The sequence below is a fragment of the Phallusia mammillata genome, chromosome 6 (assembly GCF_965637545.1).
Source record: "Phallusia mammillata chromosome 6, kaPhaMamm4.hap1.1, whole genome shotgun sequence".
Classification (NCBI taxonomy): Eukaryota; Metazoa; Chordata; class Ascidiacea; order Phlebobranchia; family Ascidiidae; genus Phallusia; species Phallusia mammillata.
The window spans coordinates 8,034,648-8,058,794 of NC_137257.1; the positions used below are offsets into that span (position 1 = coordinate 8,034,648).

Here is a 24,147-nt window from a genome sequence, read left to right on the forward strand (position 1 = left end):
AAGTCCTTGTGCCAAAGTTTGGGCGTCAACAGTGCAAAGTGGGCTGTATTTGAAAACGTGAATCGCTTTTACTTTTATCGAACGAAGAAATTGTGTCAAGTGACGATTTGCATAATAACGTGGCAGGTTAAAGCACGTGAAAAGTATCTGTGTTTAGTTCCAAAGTATCGTACGGGTACAGATACTGCACATGGTATTGGTATCGGCAAGTCGCACCCCCGGTATTTTTAATACTCTGCGCCTGTGCTCATAGTAGTATTCAGCGTTACTCGGAAACATTTGGCGGGCCGCATGAACTCCTTTGCCGGGCCGCATGCGGCCCGCGGGCCGTAGTTTGCCCACCCCTGCCTTAAAGTAACCCCCAAAGCCCGTTGTCCCCTGCTAACCAAAAACTTTGACGGCAAACTTGCGAAACCTGAAGTCAAAGGCAATGTCCCAGTACATGATGCCTTATTTGGCACGAGATGGCCAAAAAAAGTCGTTTTGACAACTCGAATTAAAGTAAACCTACCACATTTCCATCCCCACAAAGGAGGACACATTGTTAAATAGGATATGAAAAGATAATTTAATGGCCCCAAAAAATAAAAGCTTTAGAAATTAGATGGTATTGAATTATAGTTTGGATGAAGTTTAAAGCTTGTATTCTCAAAAAATGAAAAATCCACTTGTATTTTAAAAAAACATCAGCTGAATATGTATGTTTGGCTGTTTTTGAAGGCGTAATTGTTACTTATGTGTTCGGTAAATCAGAAATTCTCCAAAGGCATTTGCAAACGAATACACACCGTTATTGCTGCATTTGTTAGCAACATCGATACCACAAACGTTTTGCTGATGTTATCATTTCTGGAGCGTTAAAAAACTGGACTTGTATGTAAAGGAATGTAAACTGAAGTACTTGAGAAGGGAGGAGGTGTTTAAGTACACTGATATTCTTTGTGGCGCAACATTAGCACATATCAATTGATAATTAATCCTGTGCGTTATAAACTACAATTATTACATTATGCAACACTGTATAGGGCAGCAGCAGCAGCAACAGAAACCGCTGCAACATTTAGGACATATTGTTTCAGTATCTTGTTCTTGAATAGTGTCGTTAACCGATTGTTCTTGCTGCTGAACTACGCGAACTTGCTGATCTACAGTACGGGGTTGGCTTAACACAGGAGGTTTGCAAGTTTGGTTTGCCAATGGCACGGTGAATGGGTGCTCTTCGTGGTAACTACTGCTTCTTGAAGGCAGCTTACGTGAAGTATTGGATTCAATACAACGCCTGCAATATACCGTTTGTGATACGTATTGTCGATCAATATTTTTGTACTCTTTACCTCTCGATACTGTCGTGTTTATTTATGCGATGAAAGACGTCCTGGTTTGGTTCACAACGGGGTGATGGCTGCCTTGACATTTCAGGTTGTCGGAATGGTCGAAATCTTTATTAGAGTAAAATATGTCCCCTTCAACAACTTGTATTTTTTTATTGATATATAATCTGAAAATTCTTACCCCTCATTACAGTGGCGTTCCATCCCTGGGAGACCAGTGGGTTTGTTCGGTGCAACATGAGCTGGCCGAGTAATTGACTTTTGGGTGCTTAACTGGTTCGGATCTGCTAAATGTTTAGAATGGAACAGTACATTATAACAGAAAAGATGGCATTGTCTAAATACGAACCTAGATTTGTTGTTTGGTACAGCGACGTCGTCAAATGCGTGTTCATACGTGCTGCTGCCCCCTCTTACACGTACGCTTGCTCCATCGTTCTTGGTCGTGAACCTCTTTTTCCAAATTTTAGGTACACGTTTTACTTTGATAGTTTCCAGGCAACCTCGTTTTTGCAGTACACGAAAGACATAAAGTCTTCTGTTGTCAATGCTATACCACTTGTTGTTTTTCTTGGAAACTCGAATAGGCCGTATTTGATTAAGGTAACTAACGTTGCTTTCTATTTTTTCAATTAACTCGTTCACACTTCCACCATTTTGAAATCTGTCTTGTATACTATTTTGCGTGAACCTGACTTTAGACAGTTTAAGTCCCATTTATACGACATGACCAGCTTTGGCTTCGGCGAATGCTATGAACTCACTAAATTCGTTAGTGTATATTCTCTTATCACTAAATGGGCGAGTCACCGAGTGTATAGTTTTCTTATCGGTTATTACCCGTAAAGCGACGCTAAGTTGATATTGTGGTATTTTGTCACTATAGACAAAGAACAACGCTATCGTGTAATGTATTCGGTTTCTTACCCAGGGTGACAAGAGCACATTCAACGGCTTCAACCAGGGCTGGGTAAATAATTAGGCAAAGTAAGAACGTATTTGGGGCAACACAGAGCTCTTCCTGACGTATTTTTAGTGTATCCTGAATTTTGCATATGTCCTGAAATTTGCACTGGACACCGTACTTTTCCAGTTAATGCACTTTTTGTTTCCAATCGATACCCTCTTCTATGAACGTGAAATTACAACCATACATTTCAAGTTGGTATACCGTCGTATATGACTGTATAAACAATCCCACAATACTTTTGTCAAACCATTGGAACGACCTACCGCTGTATTGGGCACTAAAGATATAAGTGCTTATACGGTCTCTAAATGGCTTGATTCGGCCTAGGGTAAACACGGTGGAACCAATCTTAACAAAGCAAATTTGTTACGTGTATGTGTTCACAAAATAGAATCGTTGTCAATCAGGCCCACATTGTTGTGGCTTGGAAAGTACTTGTTGATTTGGTTTTTCAGAACAGAAACGGACAGAAACGGATATCCCACCTTTCAATCGTGAATTACAACTAAATTGCTTTCTGTGAATCGTGTAATTGTAATAAAGGGGAAATCTCACTTAAACTTGATCAACTATTTGCGCTATTTACAACGTTATGGTGTAAGTTCTTGGTGTGATGTTTGTTCAGTTACCATTGCGTTGCCATTTATTTTTATCAGGTAAACAAACCCAACTTGAACGAGATTTCTTTCACAGGCTGCATCCCCGTCATGCACTGAATTGGAGACAGTTATGATGGATTGGTTGGCCAAAGTTCTGAACCTTCCTGAGTTTTTATTCACAATGGAACAGGCCCAGGAGGAGGAGTGATTCAAGGTAAATTGCATTTTGCTTAATTTTAAAACATTCAATTAGCAACAAGTTCGTGAAGCAATGGAAAGCAAATCAGTAATTTTTTTCTCGTGTTTTGTTTAGGTACAGCCAGCGAAGCAACATTAATGACACTGCTAAGTGCGAGGAGCAAGAAAATTCGTTCACAATTATCTAAGGATCCACAAAAATCACACCACGACATCAACAAACGTTTTGTTGCCTATGCTTCAAACGTCAGTCATTCGTCAGTTGAAAGAGCAGGTAACTTACCGATTCAAGATTGTGAAGCCCTAAGTAGCATAGATTGAAAAGAGTCGCATTGTTGGAAAATCTACTAACCCAAGAACTCACAGACAGGCCTAATAATTTCAAAAAGGTGGCGCAACGGAGCATAGGGCAATAATTTACTATGGCAACATTTACTCACTAATTTGCTGAGTCAGCAGTTATTGACATAGTAAATTTCTTGTGTTGGTAGCTCTACCCGCATTGTTGCTATTGTTGTGTCGAATGAATTGAGTGCCAACCCATTCTAAACCAATTTGCCGGCACTGTGATCGAATTTGCAAACTCGAATTTGTTTCCTAGGCAAAATAGCATTGGTTGACATGAGACTTCTGGAAGCAGTGATGTAGGATCTCTGAGAGGCAAAACTCTTTTGGATGCCATAGAAAAAGACAAGAGAAATGGGAGGATACCATTATATGTAAGAAATTGTACTAACCCGTGCATCATGTAGAACAGGGGTGGGCAACCTTTTTTACTGTGGGGCCAATTACAATTGTCAAAATTAGATCGAGGTCCGCACCTGTGTATAGCACAAGGTGATTTTACTTCGTTGCTTACCAAATATGCTTAAATATATACGTATAATTTGCATTTGATTCTAGCCACATTTTGCCAGGTCGCAGAAAACTAGCATCATGTTGACCAAATTTAGTCACTTTTTAGTTTGCCAGTTCCTTCAATTTTAACCCTCACAAGTGGATGATGGTAAACTTCGACTGTTCCGCATTATGGTGGGTATTAGTATTTTTTAGCTTGTGTAGTAATGAATGACAAGCTTCTGTCATAAACTGCGACGATTTTATGCTAACCAATTTAGCCACCATATCGATAAATGAGGGCTATTTAAGATGGAGGCGGCAACCTTGTTTGCATTGCGGACCGTTTTAATTAAAGCTGCAGTTTGGTCGCGGACCGTTTTGCCAATGTCAACCACTGTGTAAAAGAACACCAAATTTGACAGGTTTGTTTTTCAGGTTTAAAGACAGCACTTCTGCAATAAATGCAATGAATGTCGATCCCTTATATCTACGCCACGAAGAAAAAAGCAGTCCAATCGACTACATGGTACATATTTTGTACTTGTTTTTTGTTTGAAATAATCAAATATTAAATTTCAACACATATGGTTTTGTTTAGCATTGGCAAATACCATTGGGTCGCAGGTTTCGCGCCATTAAGCTTTGGTTCGTTTTGCGGATGATTGGTTTGGAAGGTCTTCGAAGTCACATTAGAAGGGGGATTGCAGAAGCAAAGCACTTCGAAAGTTTAGTGGCAAAAGACAAACGATTTGAAATCATGTTTCCTGTTACCCTTGGTCTTGTTTGTATTCGGTTGAAAATAGAAAAGTGGAACAATGAGGTAATTTGGTAAAGAGAATTCAAAAATATATTATTCAAAGTTCCAAATAATATTTCTCTATTCAAAATGTAATATATATCTGCAAAAAGTTGACGGTTAGATCTATTTAGAGTGGGATAAGGTATTTATAAAAAATACAACAAACTATTTTTAAAAATTCTTTACTGTAGGTTTTTAAAAACTTTCTTCCTAGATAGGCCTCTTGCCTGCTGGGTAAATAATTTCGCTCTTTGCGCCACTTATCGAAACATAACCAAATCAGGGTCTGACGGAAGGTATGGTCTTAGTAGCTCTACTCTAAATCAGTCAGGTCTTACATGATATTGATATGTTCTAGAAACTAAACGAAATGAACAGAAAATTGTATGGTGCAATACACGCCGACAGAAGATTCTTTCTTACTCCATCCAGTGTTAAAGAGAAGTTTTTCATTCGAATTGCAACAGGGTCGTCTAACTGCACCACCGCTAAACTGAATGAGTGTTGGGCAGTTATACTGGAAATGGCTTCAAAATTGCTGGATGAAACCATTTCTACAGATAACTAGTATTTTAGCTAGTTGGGTCGACTTTTTACTTCCAGAAACTATAAAGACCTTTTTATGTTATACAACCATGTTGGGTGCCCATTTTTTTTAACTTTTAGTAAATTTCGGCCTAACTCATACAACACACAACACACACACAAATACCGCACTCTAACCCATTGCCTGATATTTTTTCAGTTAACTACGTTTTTTGTCGTTTTGTTATGTTATTTCGTTACATAGTTGATTCTACTGTCAGGTTTAGTGACGAAGTCGTTTCTTTTTACGTTTTGTATATTATACTGGGTAGTGTGGAGAGTATTTGTGCTGAAACGTAGGTTATTAAAGAAAAAAAGGGAATTCTATGGAAGATGTTCTTAAGTTACATCTCTAGATTCGAAAGTGCTATTTCCTGCATACACGTTCTTAAATGTAAAATGATTGTTAAAAGAATTTAATTTGGTAGTGTTCGCATTGATAAACTCTTAATGTTTTCTTTTGCAGGCGTATTGGGCGTAATTTTTATGGCATCACTGTTTGATGTAAAATTAACTTTTTTTGGATTTTTCAAACCCAAAACTAATTATTTTTGGTAGAAACAAGAAAAAAAACACTTTTCAACTAAAAAAGTACTGCTTTGAAACTAAATTATATGATTGGTAAATAAAAGTAAAAGTGACGTGTCCATATAACTTAGAAACTTTGACTTTATGATCCACCAAAAAAGACGTTTTACTTCATATGTCACCTCAGGCAGTGTTGCAGCAGTGTTTTTCGAAAACAGTAGACTTTAAGGCTTATCGGTGAGTTAATCAAAAGCTTGTGTTTGTGTGATCAACAGAAATGCCATAGTTACGCGCCAGCCTAAAAATTGACACTGTCTCGGGTGTGGGTGTAGAAAAACTGTTTAGAACGTCGATCCTGGTATAAACGCAAAGGCAGTTCTAGGGTAATTAGATCTAATATTTGATTCAGTTTTTGCCTTAGTATTCGAAAAACAACAATGACGACCGACAAGAGAATTTATGCAGGTTTTTCCAGAAAAAGGCCCGTTCACACCGGACGTAGCGTAGCGAAGTTGGCGAACCTTTTGCAATGGATTTGTACTGACCTATGAAAGGTAGACAATAGAAAACACCCCGAATCTGACTCAAATCTGAATAAACAGACCTATTGCTGAATAAACCAAGTCGAAATGACGCCAAACAATATAGTTAATATTTACAAGTCTATATTTTGACGAAACTAAAAACAGCTCTACAAGCGGTTAAACATACCACACAAGTACCAAACAGCACTGAGTTGTTATCTTACTGTGTCTCTGTCTTCATTATATCTCTCTATATTTTAGGTTTTAAAATGCTTGTTTATATAGGGATCGGGTCAAGAGATTAGTTGCATAAAACGTACACGCGAAATGCTTACTATGTTTTGCCGTAGTTGCAAACACTTATGTGTGAAAAGTCGTTTAAGACGTTGCAAACACTTATGTGCGAAAGGTCAACAAAACAAAACACATGTGACAAATGTTTGAAATGAATGTCAAAAGTCTGATCAATGAAATCCAGAGTCCGATACAGATTTAAGTAGGACTTTTCACACCGGACGCAGCCTTATTTACCCGAAAACTGTACTGTAGGCTAGGTAGGGGTTATAAGTTATGGCTTTTTCTTTGCAAGTAGAAAAACAACAATAAGCTGTCTAAAAATTCTGCTTGAATTTAAAATTTAAAGAAAGTATGAAAGTCAGGTATTTTGTTAATACAAAACTTATTTTTGTAACTAGTTTTGCATGATAATAAAGCACTTATGCAGAGGCACACCTCGCGGATAAAAATAGAGATTAAGCAATAATCTGCCATTTTTTGTAAAACACGCTTGAATCACGCAGCGACCGATGATCGTTATCCTATATTGAACTTTTAAATTTGCCGCATTTTTTGTGGCATTATCGCGAGGCTACGCTAACTATGTAAAAGGTGCAATCACCAATTTTTCATTGACATGACATGACTCTGACCGTTATCAGTCGAAGTACTGGTGTCCGTACTCTTTTTGTAACCTGGATAGAATATTTACTCTCTCACAGTAAAAAGTATTATACTAATCGTCGTGTGTATGGTGCAATCGATTACGCGTGTTTTGAAAAGCGGATTCGTAGCTAACGACGCAATGTATTGTCGAAAAAAAGGTAGTTTTACCAGAATACCGTTTTTTATCAGAGATAAATGCTTCACCCTATTCGTATTCACGTTTATTCAACACATGCTTGTTTTTTTACCTAGCTTTTATCCAGTAAGTTTTAGATTAATAAAATAGACTATATTTTCAGAAATTGGTCAACCCTAAACCCACAACAAATAAGCTGAGGTCATATTTTCTACTATTCGTATGATGCGTCTAATACAGGGGTGTTCAACCTTTTTGGCCAAAGGGCCACATGCGGTTTACGAATGATTGCGCGGGCCACTTGAGTGTTACTGCCAATTTGGAATCTCTGTCTTATAATTTCTTATTAAAATCCTCACACCGAAATTCTAATCTTAGAAATGTGTATTATCCTCGTTTACAGTTATAAGAACAATAAACACACCAAGATACAGTTAAGTCAACAAAGTTTTTCGCAGGTCGACATTTCAATGTGCAAGTTTGGCACTGTTTTTCTCTAACAAGTTTGGCAATATTCGGTGAGATGGACGATGGAGAAATGCAGAGCGATTTTTCCATATGGCTGTCAGAAATTACTGATCTTACAGGGGATTTGAAGTCACATGTCAACCTTTCTTGGAAAGTTCTGTTGGCGTTACTTGCTTTTTATTTCCTGTTTGGCATAATCTATATTACTGCAGAGTGCGGAAAATGTTTTTCTGCTAAATGCGTTTTGCGCGAGTCTCTGGTACCATGCACATGTATTTCAATGAACCAAGAAACATTAGGCTACTGACTGACTCTTCAAGCACGAGTCAGATTGTGACGTAACAATGTAGAAATTGTGATGCGTAACAATGCGCATTGTGACGCAACAAAAGTAGCTCGAACAGTTGTGTATTACTACTCTATTAACATAGAAATAAGGCAAACAACAATTAAAATGTCAATTTTTCGGAATGAAAGTTTGCCATAAATTACGTAGGCGATTAAGTTGTCATTTCAAAAAATACTACGCGGGCCACTCAGAACCTTCCTGCGGGCCACATGTGGCCCGCGGGCCACGGGTTGTACGCCCCTGGTCTAATACAACACAAAATGCGTCGTATAACACAAATCAACATACGTTATTGTAGTTAGAGTTAGCCCGATTATATTGTATCGGCGCCGATAACTTATGCTATGTGTGTTACCGGTACTTATCCGATACTTATCAGAACAAATACCGATACATTTGTAAACGGGTAAAACGTGATTTAGTCAGTTGGTACGTTCTGCCACTAATTTTGCGAACAGTCACTTCAAACGTACTTTTGACTCGGTTGCCATTGCAACACAATCTCTGCGTCAGGTTTGGACGTTTGCCCTTATCTGAGAATCTGAGAACATAAGCAAGGGACATGCCGATTTTGAGTGGTTTGCCAAATCAGCAGGTTTAACGACGATTAGGTTTTTAAATTTAACATATCGGGTACTGGTATCGGATTTAAAACTGGATATCAGGCCAATTCTAATCCCAACAGGTTATACTAAACACAGGGCTTCACCACCTACCGCCGTATGCGTTCTTTGGGCAAATTATGGACTCGAAAATGTATGTGGAAGTATGTGTTGGAGGTCATGCGTTGATTTCAACGTAATTTTAGATTTTAGGGTTAGTCTATGTTGCATTGCATACATAAGGCAGAAATCGGCCAATTTACTTGTCGTTTCCGTGCGTTAATGAACTCGCGTGCCAACGTTTTTCTAAATAAATGTAGTTCGTGCCAGCAGGTATAAAAAAAAGAGAAAGCAGAGTTTTTTGTGCATGTAAGGCTAAATTTTAAGACAATGGCATGATAAAAATTGTAAATAAGCAGTGTAACAGGTTAAATTGTTACTTCAACATAAACACACAAATCGGTTGGCGTGCCATGAAAAACCACCTAGCGTGCCAACTTTGGCACGCGTGCCAGGGCTTGCCGACCCATGGTGTAAGGTGACGAAATTCAATATGGTGTGGTATTGCGAAACCCAGCATAGTGTGGTGGCAAACTGAGCAGGTCGTGCTTAGGTTGCTCAAAAAACGGGCCTGAATTGGGCCTGACTTTCAACTCTGTGTCAGTATTTTCTAAATTAATGTAAGTACCTATAAGTAGCTAGTTACAGAACCTGACCTAATGTCAAACAGCCCCTTTAACGACTTGTTTATGACCATTTGTCTATTATCGTCTCTTGTGTTTGTGGTCTTGGTCTTTCCTGATCCTTTAATTTTAATGGCTAGACCTGTCAATCAAACTTTCGACCTAATCAGGCTTTTCAAGAACGAATCGGGTTTGGGCCGGGTTTCGGGCTTGTGCTTTTGTGTTCGGGCCGAGCTTGGGCTCCAATTTCAGGCCCGTTTTAACTCTGATGACAACATAGACACATATTCCGTTTACATGGCCGTTGGTCCGATCGTAACTTTTTGTTTATTTAGGCAGTTGTTGCCGGTGACTGGTTTTAAACAATTTGTGAAAGTGTGGTTGTCTTTTAAGCCTTAAAAAGATCTATGATAAAGTTATTGCATGTAATTATTGTTTTCGCTAAAAGTGCTGCTGGTCCGATCGGGAGACGGGCATGCGAGCGTTTTTTGCACAATGTGCGCGAAAATGTGCAAGCGTAAATGTGCGCACATTTTCCGAAAATGTGCAGGTGCCAAAATGTGCAGGTCAAAATGTGCAGGTGCCAAAATGTGCAGGTTAAAATGTGCGCACATCTTCCGAAAATGTGCAGGTGCCAAAATGTGCAAGTCAAAATGTGCAGGTGCCAAAATGTGCAGGTTAAAATGTGCGCACATCTTCCGAAAATGTGCAGGTGCCAAAATGTGCAAGTCAAAATGTGCAGGTGCCAAAATGTGCAGGTTAAAATGTGCGCACATCTTCCGAAAATGTGCAGGTGCCAAAATGTGCAAGTCAAAATGTGCAGGTGCCAAAATGTGCAGGTTAAAATGTGCGCACATTTTCCGAAAATGTGCAGGTGCCAAAATGTGCAAGTCAAAATGTGCAGGTGCCAAAATGTGCAGAGGACAAAATGTGCAAGGTAAAGTTTGCAGGTGCCAAAATGTGCAATCGCCTAAATGAAGGATTAATATTTAACGTCAAGCTATGTAAAATGTTACTGGACAAATATTAATGTTTTATTAGTTTAATAATTATAATTTGTGGGAAAATGTTTGTACAAACTGAGGAGGAAATAGAGGTTTTGACAGAAAATTGGAAAAAATGCAAATTGTGTTTGTCTGATGTACAAGAGTTTGACATTGTCCAACATGTGACCAAATGCCACATGAAAAGGGCAGCCTCTTGTACTTGTGGTGATGTATCAGGTAAGCAGTTTCGAGTATTTTTTATGACATTCTTGTAACTACTTTCAATTTTTATCAAGGATTTGTTCTTCAATGCAATCTATTGTGCAAAGGAGATCTTAAAGAACATGCACATTTTCACTGCCCAAAATGTAAGAACTATTTTTCACGGGGCTATACCTTAAGAAGACATTTAAATGGTAAAATCATTTATATACTACAAGGTGTTTCATTTCCTTTGCTTGTTTTAACCAATGATTTATAGAACTTCATAATCAGCTAAAGACACCAACAATTTCAACCAAAGAAGGATTGGATGACAGTGATGAGAACATCTGTTAGTTTAAGTTTGTGTGATGTTTAAATAAAAAAGATATTAGTATAATTCTATAAAATATGTTTAGTTGTTAAACAGCACAAATGTAAATCCTGCGGAGAGAGTTTTTTTGATTTGAAACAGCTACAGAGTCACTTTGCAAGCAGACACCAATTGCAAGCAACATTACCTTCAACATGTGTAGATCGAAAAAATGGAATTTTTATGGTAGCTTGTAGAAAATCTGGTTTGTTGGCACCTATTTATGTTCAAAGTCACAAGTTAAAGCAAGTTCAAAGGTGTGGTAATATGGACTGCAACAAAATAATGATGTCTGGAAGTTTAGAAAATCCTGCTGCAGAGTGCCTACATTTGAAGTCAGTTGGCAGAGCTGAAATAGCTGAAAATGTGGAACTAGAGGCAATATATTTGCAAGAGTTAGTGACAATGAATCTAATAAATGAAGACAGTGTGCCCAAATATTTAGAGATTCAGAAAGAAAGTGTTCTAAAGGATTGCCCGCTGGTAGTGCATGCAAACTTTGCAAAGTTTGGTACAAGTCCTAGAACGCAGTATTATTCTGTATTTTCTGGAGTAAAATATTATTACTCACCATTTGAAAGGGTTAGAGTAAGTTTCGACACAGAAGAAGGTTATTGGTCATGTAAATGTCCACTTTCCGGAGAAAGTAATACATGCAAGCATGAGGTTCTAGTAAAGTGGTATTGTTGCCAAACAAACAAGGCCATATTAACATGCAAAACAAGGTATTTCATTGGACATTTGATTTTTTTATGTGCCTGTATATAATATTTTGTGCAGAAATTGTGTCCTAACCCAACATGACAAGGACCTGATGCAATATTTTTTGGAAAGCAAACTGATACCAGAAAGTTTACCAAGTGAACTGCTGAAGGACCACCCTCCACCATCAAAGTTTATTCCTTCAGAAAGTAATTGTCCACATGGCCATTCTGATATTAAGACTGACTGCATAGTACAAGCAACTGTTTTTGGCTTTGGAAAAGTGTGGAAGGGTAAACCTATTGAAGTGACTGTCATTTGCGAATTTACTAACATTTAAACATTCAGGTATAAAAGTTGAGTATAAAGTTTGCAACCAATGCAACATTAAAATTCGTTTTCAAGAGTATTTGACTGGATTCCACAACTACAATAATCACACACTATTGTCATTGGGACTGTGCAGCTATTTGCTGCGTGCAGTGCAGGTAAATTATAAAGCAACTTAAAAAAAACTTTTTATTTCAACACACAACATAAACAACTGTTTTGCAGAATCATGTTGGCGTTGAAACTGCTTTAAAAATGATTTTTTTTGGTGATATATCCACTACTATGCCTATTGATAGAATTAGAAATACCTTTTATCATTTTTGTGCTTTAAGTGACCGTAAATATGGATTTTCTTGTGTTATTTGTGGTCCTGAACCGAAAGTTGTTGTTGGAGATGGCAACTGGAAAAATACCTGCCAAGTTCCAAGTAAGATTATTAGGTATATGTTTTTCAAAACACATGTTAACATATTATTGCACAGTTGAGAGCTTTAAAAAGAAAGAGGTTTACAAGGACACTGTTGACATAGAAGACCAATGGTTGCAGTATACTATGGAAATAATTGGACGTGGTTTTTTCGGTTGGCTTTTAAATCAACAAAACTGGTTGAATAACTGTTATTAAAAACCATGTTTTTAGGAACAAAACAAAACCCTTGGGCCTGTGCTATTGGCTATGACACCATTGCTCCTTGGATGGGCATGGCGACACGAGCAAATACATATCTTCCAAACACGGAGTTTAAAAAGGTTGCTATATTGAACACTAACAAAGTTAAACCAAACAAAGGTATGGTTGGAGTCTCTCAAGAGGAAATTCTGGAGGCATTACACTCTAAAGATTCACTGAGTACTGCTTTCTTATAACTTCTAAACGTTTGTTACAGCTTCTATCTTACAGACTGCATCAAAAAAGCTGAAACAAATTTGCATGACTTTGGGCATTGACAGTAGTGGTGGATCTCATAAACAGATTAAATGAGCTCATTTTATTCAAAGAAATTTATCCAAAAATGTTTCAACATTTAAAAAAATGTGGCGGTAAGTTTTTGTTTAAATGGAGTGATTTGTGATGTTCGAGAGACCTAAAGTAAAATGTTATTTACAGGCTATTTGTTTTGTCCAAAATATTGTAGATGCATACATGCCATATGGATCATGTTGTATATAACCTAATAATATTTTTAAGTTTTTTTAACAATTGGTATGACACATTTTAATGGGGGTTGTTTTCCCAACTAAAAACAGACAGGAACACAATGCCTCCTTTTGTTATTTGTCTGAAAAAGGGAGATTTTTAATGATGTTTAAACAAGTTTTTTTGCAGGTGGTATTGTACATTTTCGTTGTATTCATGGAATTGCTGTATATCTAAAGTTTACTTTACGTCAGGAAAGTGCAAGGGACTATGTAGATGGCATTTTGGCATTTAGGTCACAACCAAATGTCGTTATTACTGACATTGCAGCACAGGTATGTCAGTAATTACAAAATTTGTAAACACTAAATGCAGTTTTTTACAGATTGCTCATCATGGCGAAAATAGAAAACCAGATTTGTTTTCACCCAATAAAGGCATGCTGTATAATTGGACAAAGGAAAATGTGCAACTGGCAGAAAAAGGAAACCTGAAACCAGTAGAGTTGGACCTTGAACAAAACTCCACCAGCTACTACAGTCTTAATGATAAGTTTCACCACAAAACCAAAAAACGCTGTGCTGAAAAAGCATTTAGAGACCTTAGTCTATGCTCAAACTTGTTTGTGAACAGCAGTATAGCTGAGCAATCTAATGCTATTATGAAGAAGGAAAGGTGGTGTACAGTATTATTTTTAAATGTGGTGTACAGAGTTGAGCATTGTGCAGCAAATGATGCTGAAAAAACTTATTAGGCCTTCTTTTGGATCAATGGGTGTCACCAACTTCATGTTTATGTCGCGTCTGAGTATGGACCTTCATAATCATCAAGTGAACAAAGCCAACTTTAGAAGAGCCAAACGAGATTTTGGGCATGTGGCTGGTGCTTTGCAAAGTGCAACCCCTGCAAGTATGTAGCAAGTTATCCCAAATTTGTTGATTAAGACATAAGTGGAACAAACTGTTATCACAGAAAGGCCCATGGTCACCACAAAAAAGGAAGACATAACCAGCATAGTTCAACTAGATTTAACAGACACAGACCATAACACTAAATTGGAAGAAATGTTTGAACTTCAACCCAAAACAGATGAGGATAAAACAAAAAAGGCTTCATTGAAGCCTAATGTTGCTGTGGTAGAAGCCAATGAAAACAAAAACATTTCTTACCAAGAAAGCAATGAAATATCAGCAAAAGTGGGTTTATCAATAAAGAAAAATAATTTTATAAGTGTCAATACATATTGTACAGGTTTCACAACTGTGGCAAACAAAACCCCACAACATGATTGTTTCCAAATTGAACACAGGTGAATTTTGCATTTTAAGCCATGCATCGTTTTGTACATTGGCTCCAGATAACTGGCTGGATTCATCAGTAAGTTCGCCAGTTTTTGATTTGTTATTTTTAAAAGAAGCAATATCAAGCAATATGTGTAATATCATCTAGGTCATACAGTACAGTTTAAAGCAAATTGCAGCAGGTGCAGACAAACAAACATTTGTCATCGACAGTTTTATTGTAAACTGTATTGTCGACAACAAAAAGATTTTACATCGTCATCAAATGAGAAAGGTGTAGTTCGTTAGAAAACAATGTAATGCAAATGTGATTAACACCATTGTTATGATTTTAGGTCAATTTTTCCGATTACAACACCCTTATTGGAGCATATCACAAAAATGGAAATCATTGGAATCTTTTTGTAGGAGTTTTTTGTTTTTGTTTAAAACAGGGCTTTTTGACCTAGGCAGTATTGCACACATAGGAGTAAAATTTGGTGGACAAAATAAATCTAGCATACTTATATTGGTTGTTTTGTATTCTTTGAAAATAATCTGTAAGTAGGCTATGTAATAAAACAACTAAAAAAAACAAAGAACCTTGTGTAATCTCTGAAAACCTAACTGTTCCATGCATCACATATTCAAATACAGTTTATTTTACTAGATTGTCAATATACATTACGAAACTGTATATCTGGTTGATCCCTTTGGCTCAAGTCCAACCTGTGATGTGGTAAAAAGATTTAGGTAGGAAAAAATTACTATTTGAATCAGTTGTTTTGTTTAAAGAAAAGAAAGAAATTTTCATGACAATATATCAGCTTTACCAGAATAAATTGCATGCTTGGACAATGTGTCAAATGTGTTGTGAACTTTTAATTTCCAGGCAATATTTGAGTTTGAGAGCAAATACAAAGGATTCTTATCTCAGCGACATAAAGTGGAAACATGGAGAAATTCAGCATCCACAACAAACTGATTCTCATAGTTGTGGAGTTTTTGTGTTACAGGTATAAGTATGTTTTGGAATATTTTCTTGCGGGAAAGCAAATATCTTAGCTATGCGTCAAAACCTATAGATTGCAGAGTGCCTTGCAAAAGAATTTAAAGAAACTCTGGACTTTGATGCATCCTGTTCTGAAATAAGAAAAATGAGGAATTTTTTTGCAAACCGCATTCTGTGCTGTTCGGGTGTGGCTATTTTGTCTATTATGTGAGCAAACTAGCAGTTTTTGAAGTATAGTTTTTATGTAATCGTATTTTGCAATGTAAAGTATTTTGTTGGAACCTTTTTTTGTAGATAATCTTGATGAAATTTGCAGTTCTTGTGGTGGTGGTGCAGTCTCATTTAGGCATTCGGTAACTATAAAATTTAAATTTATAGCCTACATCAACAATATTAATTTTTTGTTTACTATTGTTGCCAGATTAGCTGTGTTAAGTGTAACAGATGTTACCACTTACGTTGCATTGGCATGGTTGAGCAAAAGCCACCACCCACCGAAGAAGAGGAATGGGAGTGTCCGGTTTGTGTTGGGTATAATCTCTAATCACCGCACATACATCTTAAGTTCATTTTTTAAGTTAATGTCTGTATTGTTTTCTATTGCCAAATAGTGCTGTCTTTTAACTGTGTCTTTTTATGCTGACGTTCGTTCTTTTATGTTTTTTATTTGGTTTGTTATTGTTTAGTGCAAAACAAACACAATCAAACATTGAATATTCGTTGAAATCATTCAGATGCCACATGCCAGTAAAAAATACTCAAACACAAACTTGTGGTTTATTTAGGAGCTATGTAGTTTAATACATTCAGATACCACATGCCAGTAAAAAATACTCAAACACAAACTTGTGGTTTATTTAGGAGCTATTTAGTTTTTAATATTGAAGAAACAATTTATTTTTAACTTGTACTGCATTCTGTACTACCTAATACCAAATATGTACAATCAGCAAAGTTTCGTTTGTATAAGAAGAACAAAAAAACTTGCACATTTTGGCACCTGCACATTTTGACCTGCACATTTTGGCACCTGCACATTTTGACCTGCACATTTTGGCACCTGCACATTTTAACCTGCACATTTTGGGACCTGCACATTTTGACCTGCACATTTTGGCACCTGCACATTTTGACCTGCACATTTTGGCACCTGCACATTTTCGAAAAATGTGCGCACATTTCGACCTGCACATTTTTGCGCACATTATGCAAATATTCGCCGTAAGCCCTGTTGCCGATCGGACCACAATTTGAAACAAGTCCGACCATGGAAACGGGATAAAAGACTCATTTCCGTTTCCTATGAAATGTTAAATGTGATTAAGGTACAAATTGCACCCTGTATGTTTGGCCAACAAAAGGCAGGGTGTCCTGTTCTTTAACACACAGCTCGGTTTTCTCTGATTGTGACAAAAATGTTAAGACTAAGAGTTGTTAAACAAACTAGAACTAAGCATTTCAAAAATGGATGATTGGTGTATATTTTCTAGTAACTTTTATCCGCATGTATTCTCTTTTTATAGCATGAAAAGAAACCTATTACGCGAGCTGGGGAGAGGCATATTAACGCCGCACCTAAGCTGTGTCGAGGCAGATGTTTTATGTTCAGGGTTGGGATTTGTTGTTTTAAGGCTGAAGCATAGACTAACAGTTTGCTTAGCTTTTGTTGAAGTCCCGTTTTGTTAATATTAGGGATTGTTTTCTATTATGTATGTAATCAGGCAATCTGCCATTTTTGCCTTGTGTGTTATATCTTAACTTATTTATTAAAATTAGAAGGTGGTGTGTAAATGGTTGTATGCATTTAGAGGTATTGCTTGGCTAAAATGGTTGAACTTTAATTTAAACTGAAATTAGCACAAAGGTCAATCTAATAAATTAGTGTACTAATCATCCATATGATTTTGATATCTCTTTGTATTCAACCTGATTACTTAATTTCTGTGAAACCAAAAATTAAAATGACACTTAATTCAACTGATTGGTAAGTAGTAATTATTAGACCTTCTTTGTCTGCAGAGATTTGACACTCAAAAAATTGCGAAAAATATATTTGATTTTTTTTATTAAAGACATTTTTACATTGTCTTTTCCCTAGTCAAATGAAAGATTTTGCAAACATGAGTCTTACAAATGGAATAGACAACAATCCAGAAACCGATTCCTGCCCACGATATGGCATAGAACATGAAGATTTTCGAAGGGCGGCTCATGAGTTGGTTGATAGGATTATCGATTATAATACAACCGTTGCCGATCGCCAGACTTATCCTGATGTTAAACCAGGTAAAAAAGCCAATATATATCTTTCAATATACACAAATGGTACATGTTTTTTAACTTGAATAGCGACATTTTTGGTTTTCACTTGTACAACGTTAGTCACTTTTGGTCACTTTGGTGTGCATTTTTAAAACTTATGCAATTGTTTAGGTAAGTTGCTTGACTGTATACTTTTCTTCTTTAAGCAATATGATATCGTTTTTATTTTATGTGATATCTTTTAGTTTTTTTTACTCCATCTTTTGTGCGGCTAACTATCGAGGGCGGTTTATAATAAATAAAGTATGATCAGGAAGTTTTAATATTGGCAATGCTTTGGAATAACTTACCGATTTTTTAAATCAGCTCAATACGACTCTGCGTTTTTGCACATCTGTTTAAAACTTTAAACTCGTCTAAGCTCGGTAGTGTATTGTTTTTCTGCTTTGATTTAAGTCGTAATTTTATTTGAGTTTGTCTCGTTTGCGGCACTTTTCCACACGACCCGACAAACTTTTTAAAGGAATCATCATCACATCTTTGTATTTAATTTGCAAACGGCTTCCACTTTAGGTTTTATGAGACCGCTTTTACCTGACCAAGCTCCAGAGGAAGCAGAGAATTGGCCAAAAGTATTTTCAGACATCGAAAAAGTGATAATGAAAGGAATGACTCATTGGAGTTCATCAGGCTTCATGGCTTTTTTCCCGGCTGCTTCCAGCTACCCAGCTGTGCTAGGTGATATGCTGTCAAGTGCTGTCACTTGCATTGGCTTTTCATGGGTGGGTGTTGATTAATGTGTTGTTTAATATATCACACCTGATAATAACTAACATTTTCTGCGCTGTATTTGTGCTTATAACAGGGCATTACTGCCAATTGAGTCAAAATTGTGTTTAAAGTTGCGTTTGTTATGATGACTCTGATATATAACTTCACAACATAAGATGTGCACAGGCTTCATCCCCGTCATGTACTGAACTGGAGACAGTTATGATGGATTGGTTGGCCAAAGCTCTGAACCTTCCCGAGTTTTTTCTTCACAATGGAACGGGCCCAGGAGGAGGAGTAATTCAAGGTTACTTGCATTTCACATTAGAAGTCTTCAGAAACTTTTAATTGGTTATGGTTTTAAAAGTTTAATTTATGTTCTTTATTCAGTTTAAAACGTAAAAATAATCAGTGACTTCATGTTGGGCTAGAAATGACTATTTAGTATTCAATAGGTTTGTAGTATGTAGCCAAGTATAATCATGTGTTCATAAATACAGAAACAATGGTTTTTGTTGAAGTTAAAGCTGGGTTTCGCTTCTTTGATTCTGTACAACGCGTTCAATCGACCTGGCGTACTATGATTTATCGATGAGTATATGCCGTGATCACTGGTCTGCATGAATGCTTCTGGGCTGACCCGATAGGAAAGTATGCATTGCTTCAAAGTTGTTTTTTGTTTATTTTAGGAACAACGAGTGAGGCAGCTTTAGTGACCATGCTAAGTGCTAGAAGTAAAGAAATTCGCAAACAGCTGTCCATTGATCCACAACAATCCTATCACGACATCAACAAACGTTTTGTAGCATATTCCTCAAACATCAGTCATTCGTCCGTAGAGAGAGCAGGTATTCTCTACTTATACCCTCCATCCAAATCGTGCTGAAGTCACGAAAGTAATTTCAAAATTTTCCGTCTCAAAACGCTGCTAAAACCTTTTTGGACGCAAGTTTGAGGAAATTGTATCAATCCAACTTTAAAACAATCTAATGTAAGAGAGAGCGGGTATTCAGGTTCCTTATGTACTCATTTCTAATCGTACTGAAGTCACGAAAATAATTTGAAAATTTTCTGTTTTAAAATGCTGCTAACACCTTTTTTTGCCTCACGTTCAAGGAAACTGTACTAGCCTAACTTTAGAATAATACAACCTAATTAAGTAACTTAGAAGTACTTTTATGTAATTCATTTAAATAGTAACTCTAATAGAGTCTTTTATTTGATTTCCTATTAATCAGACTGTTTGGAAAGAGTTTATCAGAAAACTGTTGGGATAACCAAACTACATATACACAAATAAATTGTTTTCAGGAAAAATGGCATTAATTGATACGAGACTTCTAGAAGCAGACGAGGTGGGTTCATTAAGAGGGAAAACACTTTTGGATGCGATAGAGAAAGACAAAAGGGACGGAAGAATACCGTTATACGTAAGATGCATTTGCGTACCATATATACGCATTCATTTTCTGAAACTTTCGATGCCAAAGCTTTTCGGAAAATATACTTTCTCTGAAAAGTTGTGTAAGCTTGTCGATTTTGTTGGGATTTTTGGCTCTTTATGTAAAACATTTTATTTTCTGCTTTGCATGTATTCGGAATATACACACTATCCTGTTACTTTTAGGTTTGTGCGACAATCGGAACAACTGCTTGCTGCACGTACGACAATTTGTTAGAAATCGGTCCTATATGTAAGTTTTCAGTTTCGCTCACTTTATTTCAAAACAAGTATTACGGGACCTGGTATTTTTAACCTGCCAGGTGTTTTTGTTGTTAAATTAGGCGAAAGGGAAGGAATATGGCTTCATATCGACGCAGCTTATGCAGGGAGCGCTCTTCTCTGTCCAGAATTTCGGTATATTGCTCAAGGAATACAAGTGCGGGCTTTATAAAAAAAAGTATACGCTTGTATCAATTTATGGTTGTATTTTCAGTATGCGACTTCATTCAGTGTTAACCCGCACAAGTGGCTGATGGTAAACTTTGACTGTGCAGCTTTATGGTGAGCATTTTTTCAAACATAAATTAATGCCTGTGACCCACAAGGCTTGACTAAAAAACAACAATATACATAAAGACAGTTTTTTCCTCTTAGGTTCAAAGACAGTTTTGATGCCATAAATGCAATGAACGTGGATCCTTTATATCTGCGACACAAGGAGAAGAATGGGGCAATTGATTACATGGTATATTTTTTAACATGACAAACTACTTAATATTTTGTTCTGCAAATTGAACATGAAAAAAAAACTATGTTTCAGCATTGGCAAATTCCAACCGGACGAAAATTCCGTGCCATTAAGCTTTGGTTCGTGTTGCGTATGGTTGGTTTGAAAGGACTTCGAAGTCACATTAGAAGAGGTGTTGCAGAGGCACAACACTTCAAGGGTTTGGTGGAAAAAGACAAACGATTTAAAATCTTGTTTCCTGTTACCCTTGGTCTTGTTTGTATTCGTCTGAAGAAAGACAGATTGAACGATGAGGTTAGAATGTTTCCTCCTAACAGGGCCTTTTAGATTTTAGCTTATGTATGTCTAACAAAGATTTAGGCTGTATGCTAATAGGCGTGCCTATTTGTAAATCTAATGTATAAGAAATATAGTTGGCCTTAAAATCTTTGAGTTAACACCAAACTATTTCCTGCTTCATATTTTATAGTCAAATATTAAACAATTCAGAGCAACTTACTAACTAAAAAACAGTTAAATTTCGTTTTCTAGCCTGTGATGATACGTTTTTGTCCATGTGTAGAGGCTTTTAAAAAGTAAAAAATGCGTTTCGGGGAAACAAGTTTGTTTTTAAAGTTAAATTTGTTGTACCCAAACATTTAAAATAGGTTTGCGTTCTAATGTATTTTAAAACATTTTTAGAAAACTAATGAAATAAATCGAAAGCTGTTTGACGCAATAAACGCCGATAGAAGATTCTTTGTCACTCCATCCAGTATTAACGGAAAGTTTTTCATTCGAATCGTGACCGGAGCGCCCAACTGCAGTACCGCCAAACTGGATGAGTGCTGGGCAGTTGTACGAGAAATATCTGAAAAATTGCTGGCAACCAATATTTCTACAGATAACGAATAATGTTGCTCATCAGTCCCAACAGAGTAAAAATATGCAATTGCAATTTTTAGGTTATATGTAATTGTTACTTTGCTATTATATTATTCTTTGTCAGTTTTTTGTTTGGTTTGACTTTTTACCGTAGTTTGTAATAGTTTCGATCTTAGGCCAAAAGTGCTGTCGGTCAGTGATATTTTACTTTAAGTGAAATCGTCCAATGACACAAGGTGACCAAAAAACAATTTGTAACAACTTTCAGATTACGCTTTGTGCAATTTTGTGTCATACTCAGTATTGAAAATCAGCCAGAAAAGTTAGTTCTAGCAACATAATTGCCGCAATTATAGTAAGCAAAATTTCCGCCTAAATCGGCATTTAAAAAAAAATATTTTTTGTATTTGAACCATTAGGTTATCTATAGTGGAGCTGTGCGCTTCACAGCACCCAGTTTCATGACGTAAGCAGCTGTGCGCATGCGCACTTGGAAAAGCTGCACGCCGGGCGAAATAGGCGAGTGAGGGGGCAGTGGCTCGCGCAGCACCACTGGTGACGTGGCGCTAGTTGTGTTGTCTGCTCTGCGTCTATTGTATGCCAAAGCAAAACCCGCGTACCATCTTCTTAAGTTCGACAATGAGTTCAGTTAAAAAGTTATTTTTCAAGATTTAAAGTTATTTATCTTACTCAAGATTAAAAGTTATTATAGAGGTAATTCGTGTTCAACATGACTGCATGACTTCAACTGGGTTTTTCCAGATATCATTTAATTAAAAAGTGCAAAAAAATGTGATAAAACACCTTTTAATCCAAATATGTCAGACAGGAAAGCAACAACACAGTTTTAAGGCTGTGTGGTTGTGAAGTTAAATACCGTACTGAAATTCAGGTATCAAACAATTGCAAAAGCAACAAAAATTTTAAAATACCTGGCTGATGACAATTTCAAATCTTGGTCTGCATTTTTTTAACACAAAATGTGGAAATCGTTACAATCAAATGCAATTTTAAGAAATTTAACTGCTTGCGCCTTGTGTTAAAAAAATGTAACAAATCCTTCAAACCATTAATGGATCAAGCTAAAGAAATCTATCACTAAAAACGTACAACCGCTATTACGTTTCGAGCCTGTGTGGCGTGTGTTTTCCTGCTACATTACCACTTCCTGTTGTATTCGGTTCGTCGCCGTGCAAGTAAACAGAAAAACACAAATGATACCGTCTGTTGCTTATATGTTAATTAATGCGTGACGAAAATAACGTACAATGGATCGATCAGTTGCCAGTTCATATTTGTATTTTTGTTTTTCTAGAATAACAGTTGCTACCTAGAAAGGTGGCTTTTCTACATATTGGCAGTTTTTATGTTCTATAAAGGCTAAAAACTAGGAGCAGCACCCCTAGTACTTTTAGGCACGAGCCGCCACTGCCTCTGAGACTGATTTATATGAGTCACTATACTATAGTGCAGGGGTGTCAAACTCAAACCATTTTGAGGGCCAAAAACAGGCTTCGAAGTAAGTCAAGGGGCCGCACTGTCGAAACCTTTTTTACAGTTCAACATGACATCAACACAATTGCATGATTATAAAGTAAAAGAATCATTAATTCCATTAAAAAACTATATTTTAATAAATAACAAACAGATATACAGTGTAACAAAGTGAAAGAATCAACTGTGCTTTATTGCTTTGTGTGAAAACAATGGCGTACAATGACGCAACAATCGCAGTTGCTGATTCTAAAGATGGATTATATCAATTAACCTATTGAAACGCTAATATATACCACTAATAGACAGGGATTGTATCGTGTGAACTCGCTGGGATGACAGGGTATTTTGCCTGAGTAAAATACATAAATAACTTCTAGAAGTTACTTCGGGGGCCGCACAAAAACTCACGCGGGCCGCATGTTTGACATCCCTGCTATAGTGACTATAGTATCAGTTCAATCATAAGTGTATTATAAAACATCTGGATAAGCTTCAATTGTGTGTTCTGCATAATTTTGTTCGGTCATGTTTTTGTGTATCTGTTGTTTTTACCTACGTGACTCTGTTATAACTGAGGGTAAAATTTGTGGATCGTTCCAGTAAAAAATGTCTTTTTTTTCATCACTGGTCATATTGACTTGCATTCGATGCTTTAAGCCAGGGGTTCCCAACCTGTGGTACGCGTACCACTAGTGGTACGCGAAGGTTTTTCAGGTGGTACGCGAGTAGCTTCTATTTTTTTTAACAAAAACCGGAATTCACAACTTTATATTTTGTTTATCTGATTTTCTATCGACCAATTGGTGGACAGTAAACTAAAACCTCATTATATTTAGTTGTGGTGCTTTAGTGTTATTTTAGTAAGCCAATATTCTTCTTCTGAATGAAATATGATTCGATCAAATTAGTTGTTCTGCAAGAAGTGGTACGAGTGACAGTACAGAGCGTCCAAGTGGTACGAGATCATAAAAAGGTTGGGAAC

General features: G+C 36.7%; 2 protein-coding genes and 2 pseudogenes across 4 annotated transcripts; all 4 read left to right on the forward strand.

The window, feature by feature from the left end:
* The first annotated feature begins 1,658 nt into the window (after nucleotides 1-1,658).
* Nucleotides 1,659-5,644, forward strand: LOC145234174 (aromatic-L-amino-acid decarboxylase-like; annotated as a pseudogene). Its single transcript, XR_013861281.1, has 8 exons — nucleotides 1,659-1,801; nucleotides 2,982-3,114; nucleotides 3,214-3,368; nucleotides 3,725-3,817; nucleotides 4,063-4,130; nucleotides 4,374-4,464; nucleotides 4,537-4,758; nucleotides 5,096-5,644. The product of XR_013861281.1 is annotated as an aromatic-L-amino-acid decarboxylase-like (transcript).
* Nucleotides 5,645-7,675: 2,031 nt separating this feature from the next.
* LOC145232664 (uncharacterized) lies at nucleotides 7,676-11,217 on the forward strand. Its single transcript, XM_080097327.1, has 3 exons — nucleotides 7,676-10,777; nucleotides 10,837-10,956; nucleotides 11,022-11,217. The coding sequence occupies exons 1-3, from the start codon at nucleotides 10,621-10,623 to the stop codon at nucleotides 11,096-11,098; spliced, it is 354 nt and encodes a 117-aa protein (XP_079953453.1). The 5' UTR covers nucleotides 7,676-10,620; the 3' UTR covers nucleotides 11,099-11,217.
* Nucleotides 11,218-11,230: 13 nt separating this feature from the next.
* LOC145232661 (uncharacterized) lies at nucleotides 11,231-15,522 on the forward strand (annotated as a pseudogene). The gene is made up of 15 exons (XR_013860919.1): nucleotides 11,231-11,839; nucleotides 11,895-12,109; nucleotides 12,165-12,304; nucleotides 12,372-12,576; nucleotides 12,632-12,730; nucleotides 12,790-12,939; nucleotides 13,037-13,190; nucleotides 13,477-13,622; nucleotides 13,673-13,962; nucleotides 14,042-14,196; nucleotides 14,260-14,483; nucleotides 14,539-14,596; nucleotides 14,924-14,992; nucleotides 15,238-15,320; nucleotides 15,460-15,522. The product of XR_013860919.1 is annotated as an uncharacterized LOC145232661 (transcript).
* Nucleotides 15,523-17,642: 2,120 nt separating this feature from the next.
* Nucleotides 17,643-22,950, forward strand: LOC145232662 (aromatic-L-amino-acid decarboxylase-like). Its single transcript, XM_080097326.1, has 11 exons — nucleotides 17,643-17,865; nucleotides 18,415-18,623; nucleotides 18,799-18,919; nucleotides 19,302-19,460; nucleotides 19,924-20,042; nucleotides 20,240-20,306; nucleotides 20,398-20,492; nucleotides 20,550-20,617; nucleotides 20,711-20,801; nucleotides 20,877-21,098; nucleotides 21,486-22,950. Exons 1-11 carry the CDS (start codon nucleotides 17,682-17,684, stop codon nucleotides 21,696-21,698), a joined length of 1,548 nt encoding a protein of 515 aa, XP_079953452.1. The 5' UTR covers nucleotides 17,643-17,681; the 3' UTR covers nucleotides 21,699-22,950.
* The last annotated feature ends 1,197 nt before the right edge of the window (nucleotides 22,951-24,147 follow it).

Excerpts from the sequence above, each read along its gene's own strand:
- LOC145232664 (XM_080097327.1), top strand. The coding sequence starts at position 10,621 with ATGTTTGTACAAACTGAGGAGGAAATAGAGGTTTTGACAGAAAATTGG. Across the intron at positions 10,778-10,836 it reads TACTTGTGGTGATGTATCAG|GATTTGTTCTTCAATGCAAT; the intron begins GTAAGCAGTTTC and ends ATTTTTATCAAG. Across the intron at positions 10,957-11,021 it reads CTTAAGAAGACATTTAAATG|AACTTCATAATCAGCTAAAG; the intron begins GTAAAATCATTT and ends AATGATTTATAG.
- LOC145232662 (XM_080097326.1), top strand. The coding sequence starts at position 17,682 with ATGAAAGATTTTGCAAACATGAGTCTTACAAATGGAATAGACAACAAT. Across the intron at positions 20,802-20,876 it reads ATGGGGCAATTGATTACATG|CATTGGCAAATTCCAACCGG; the intron begins GTATATTTTTTA and ends ACTATGTTTCAG. Across the intron at positions 21,099-21,485 it reads AAGACAGATTGAACGATGAG|AAAACTAATGAAATAAATCG; the intron begins GTTAGAATGTTT and ends AAACATTTTTAG.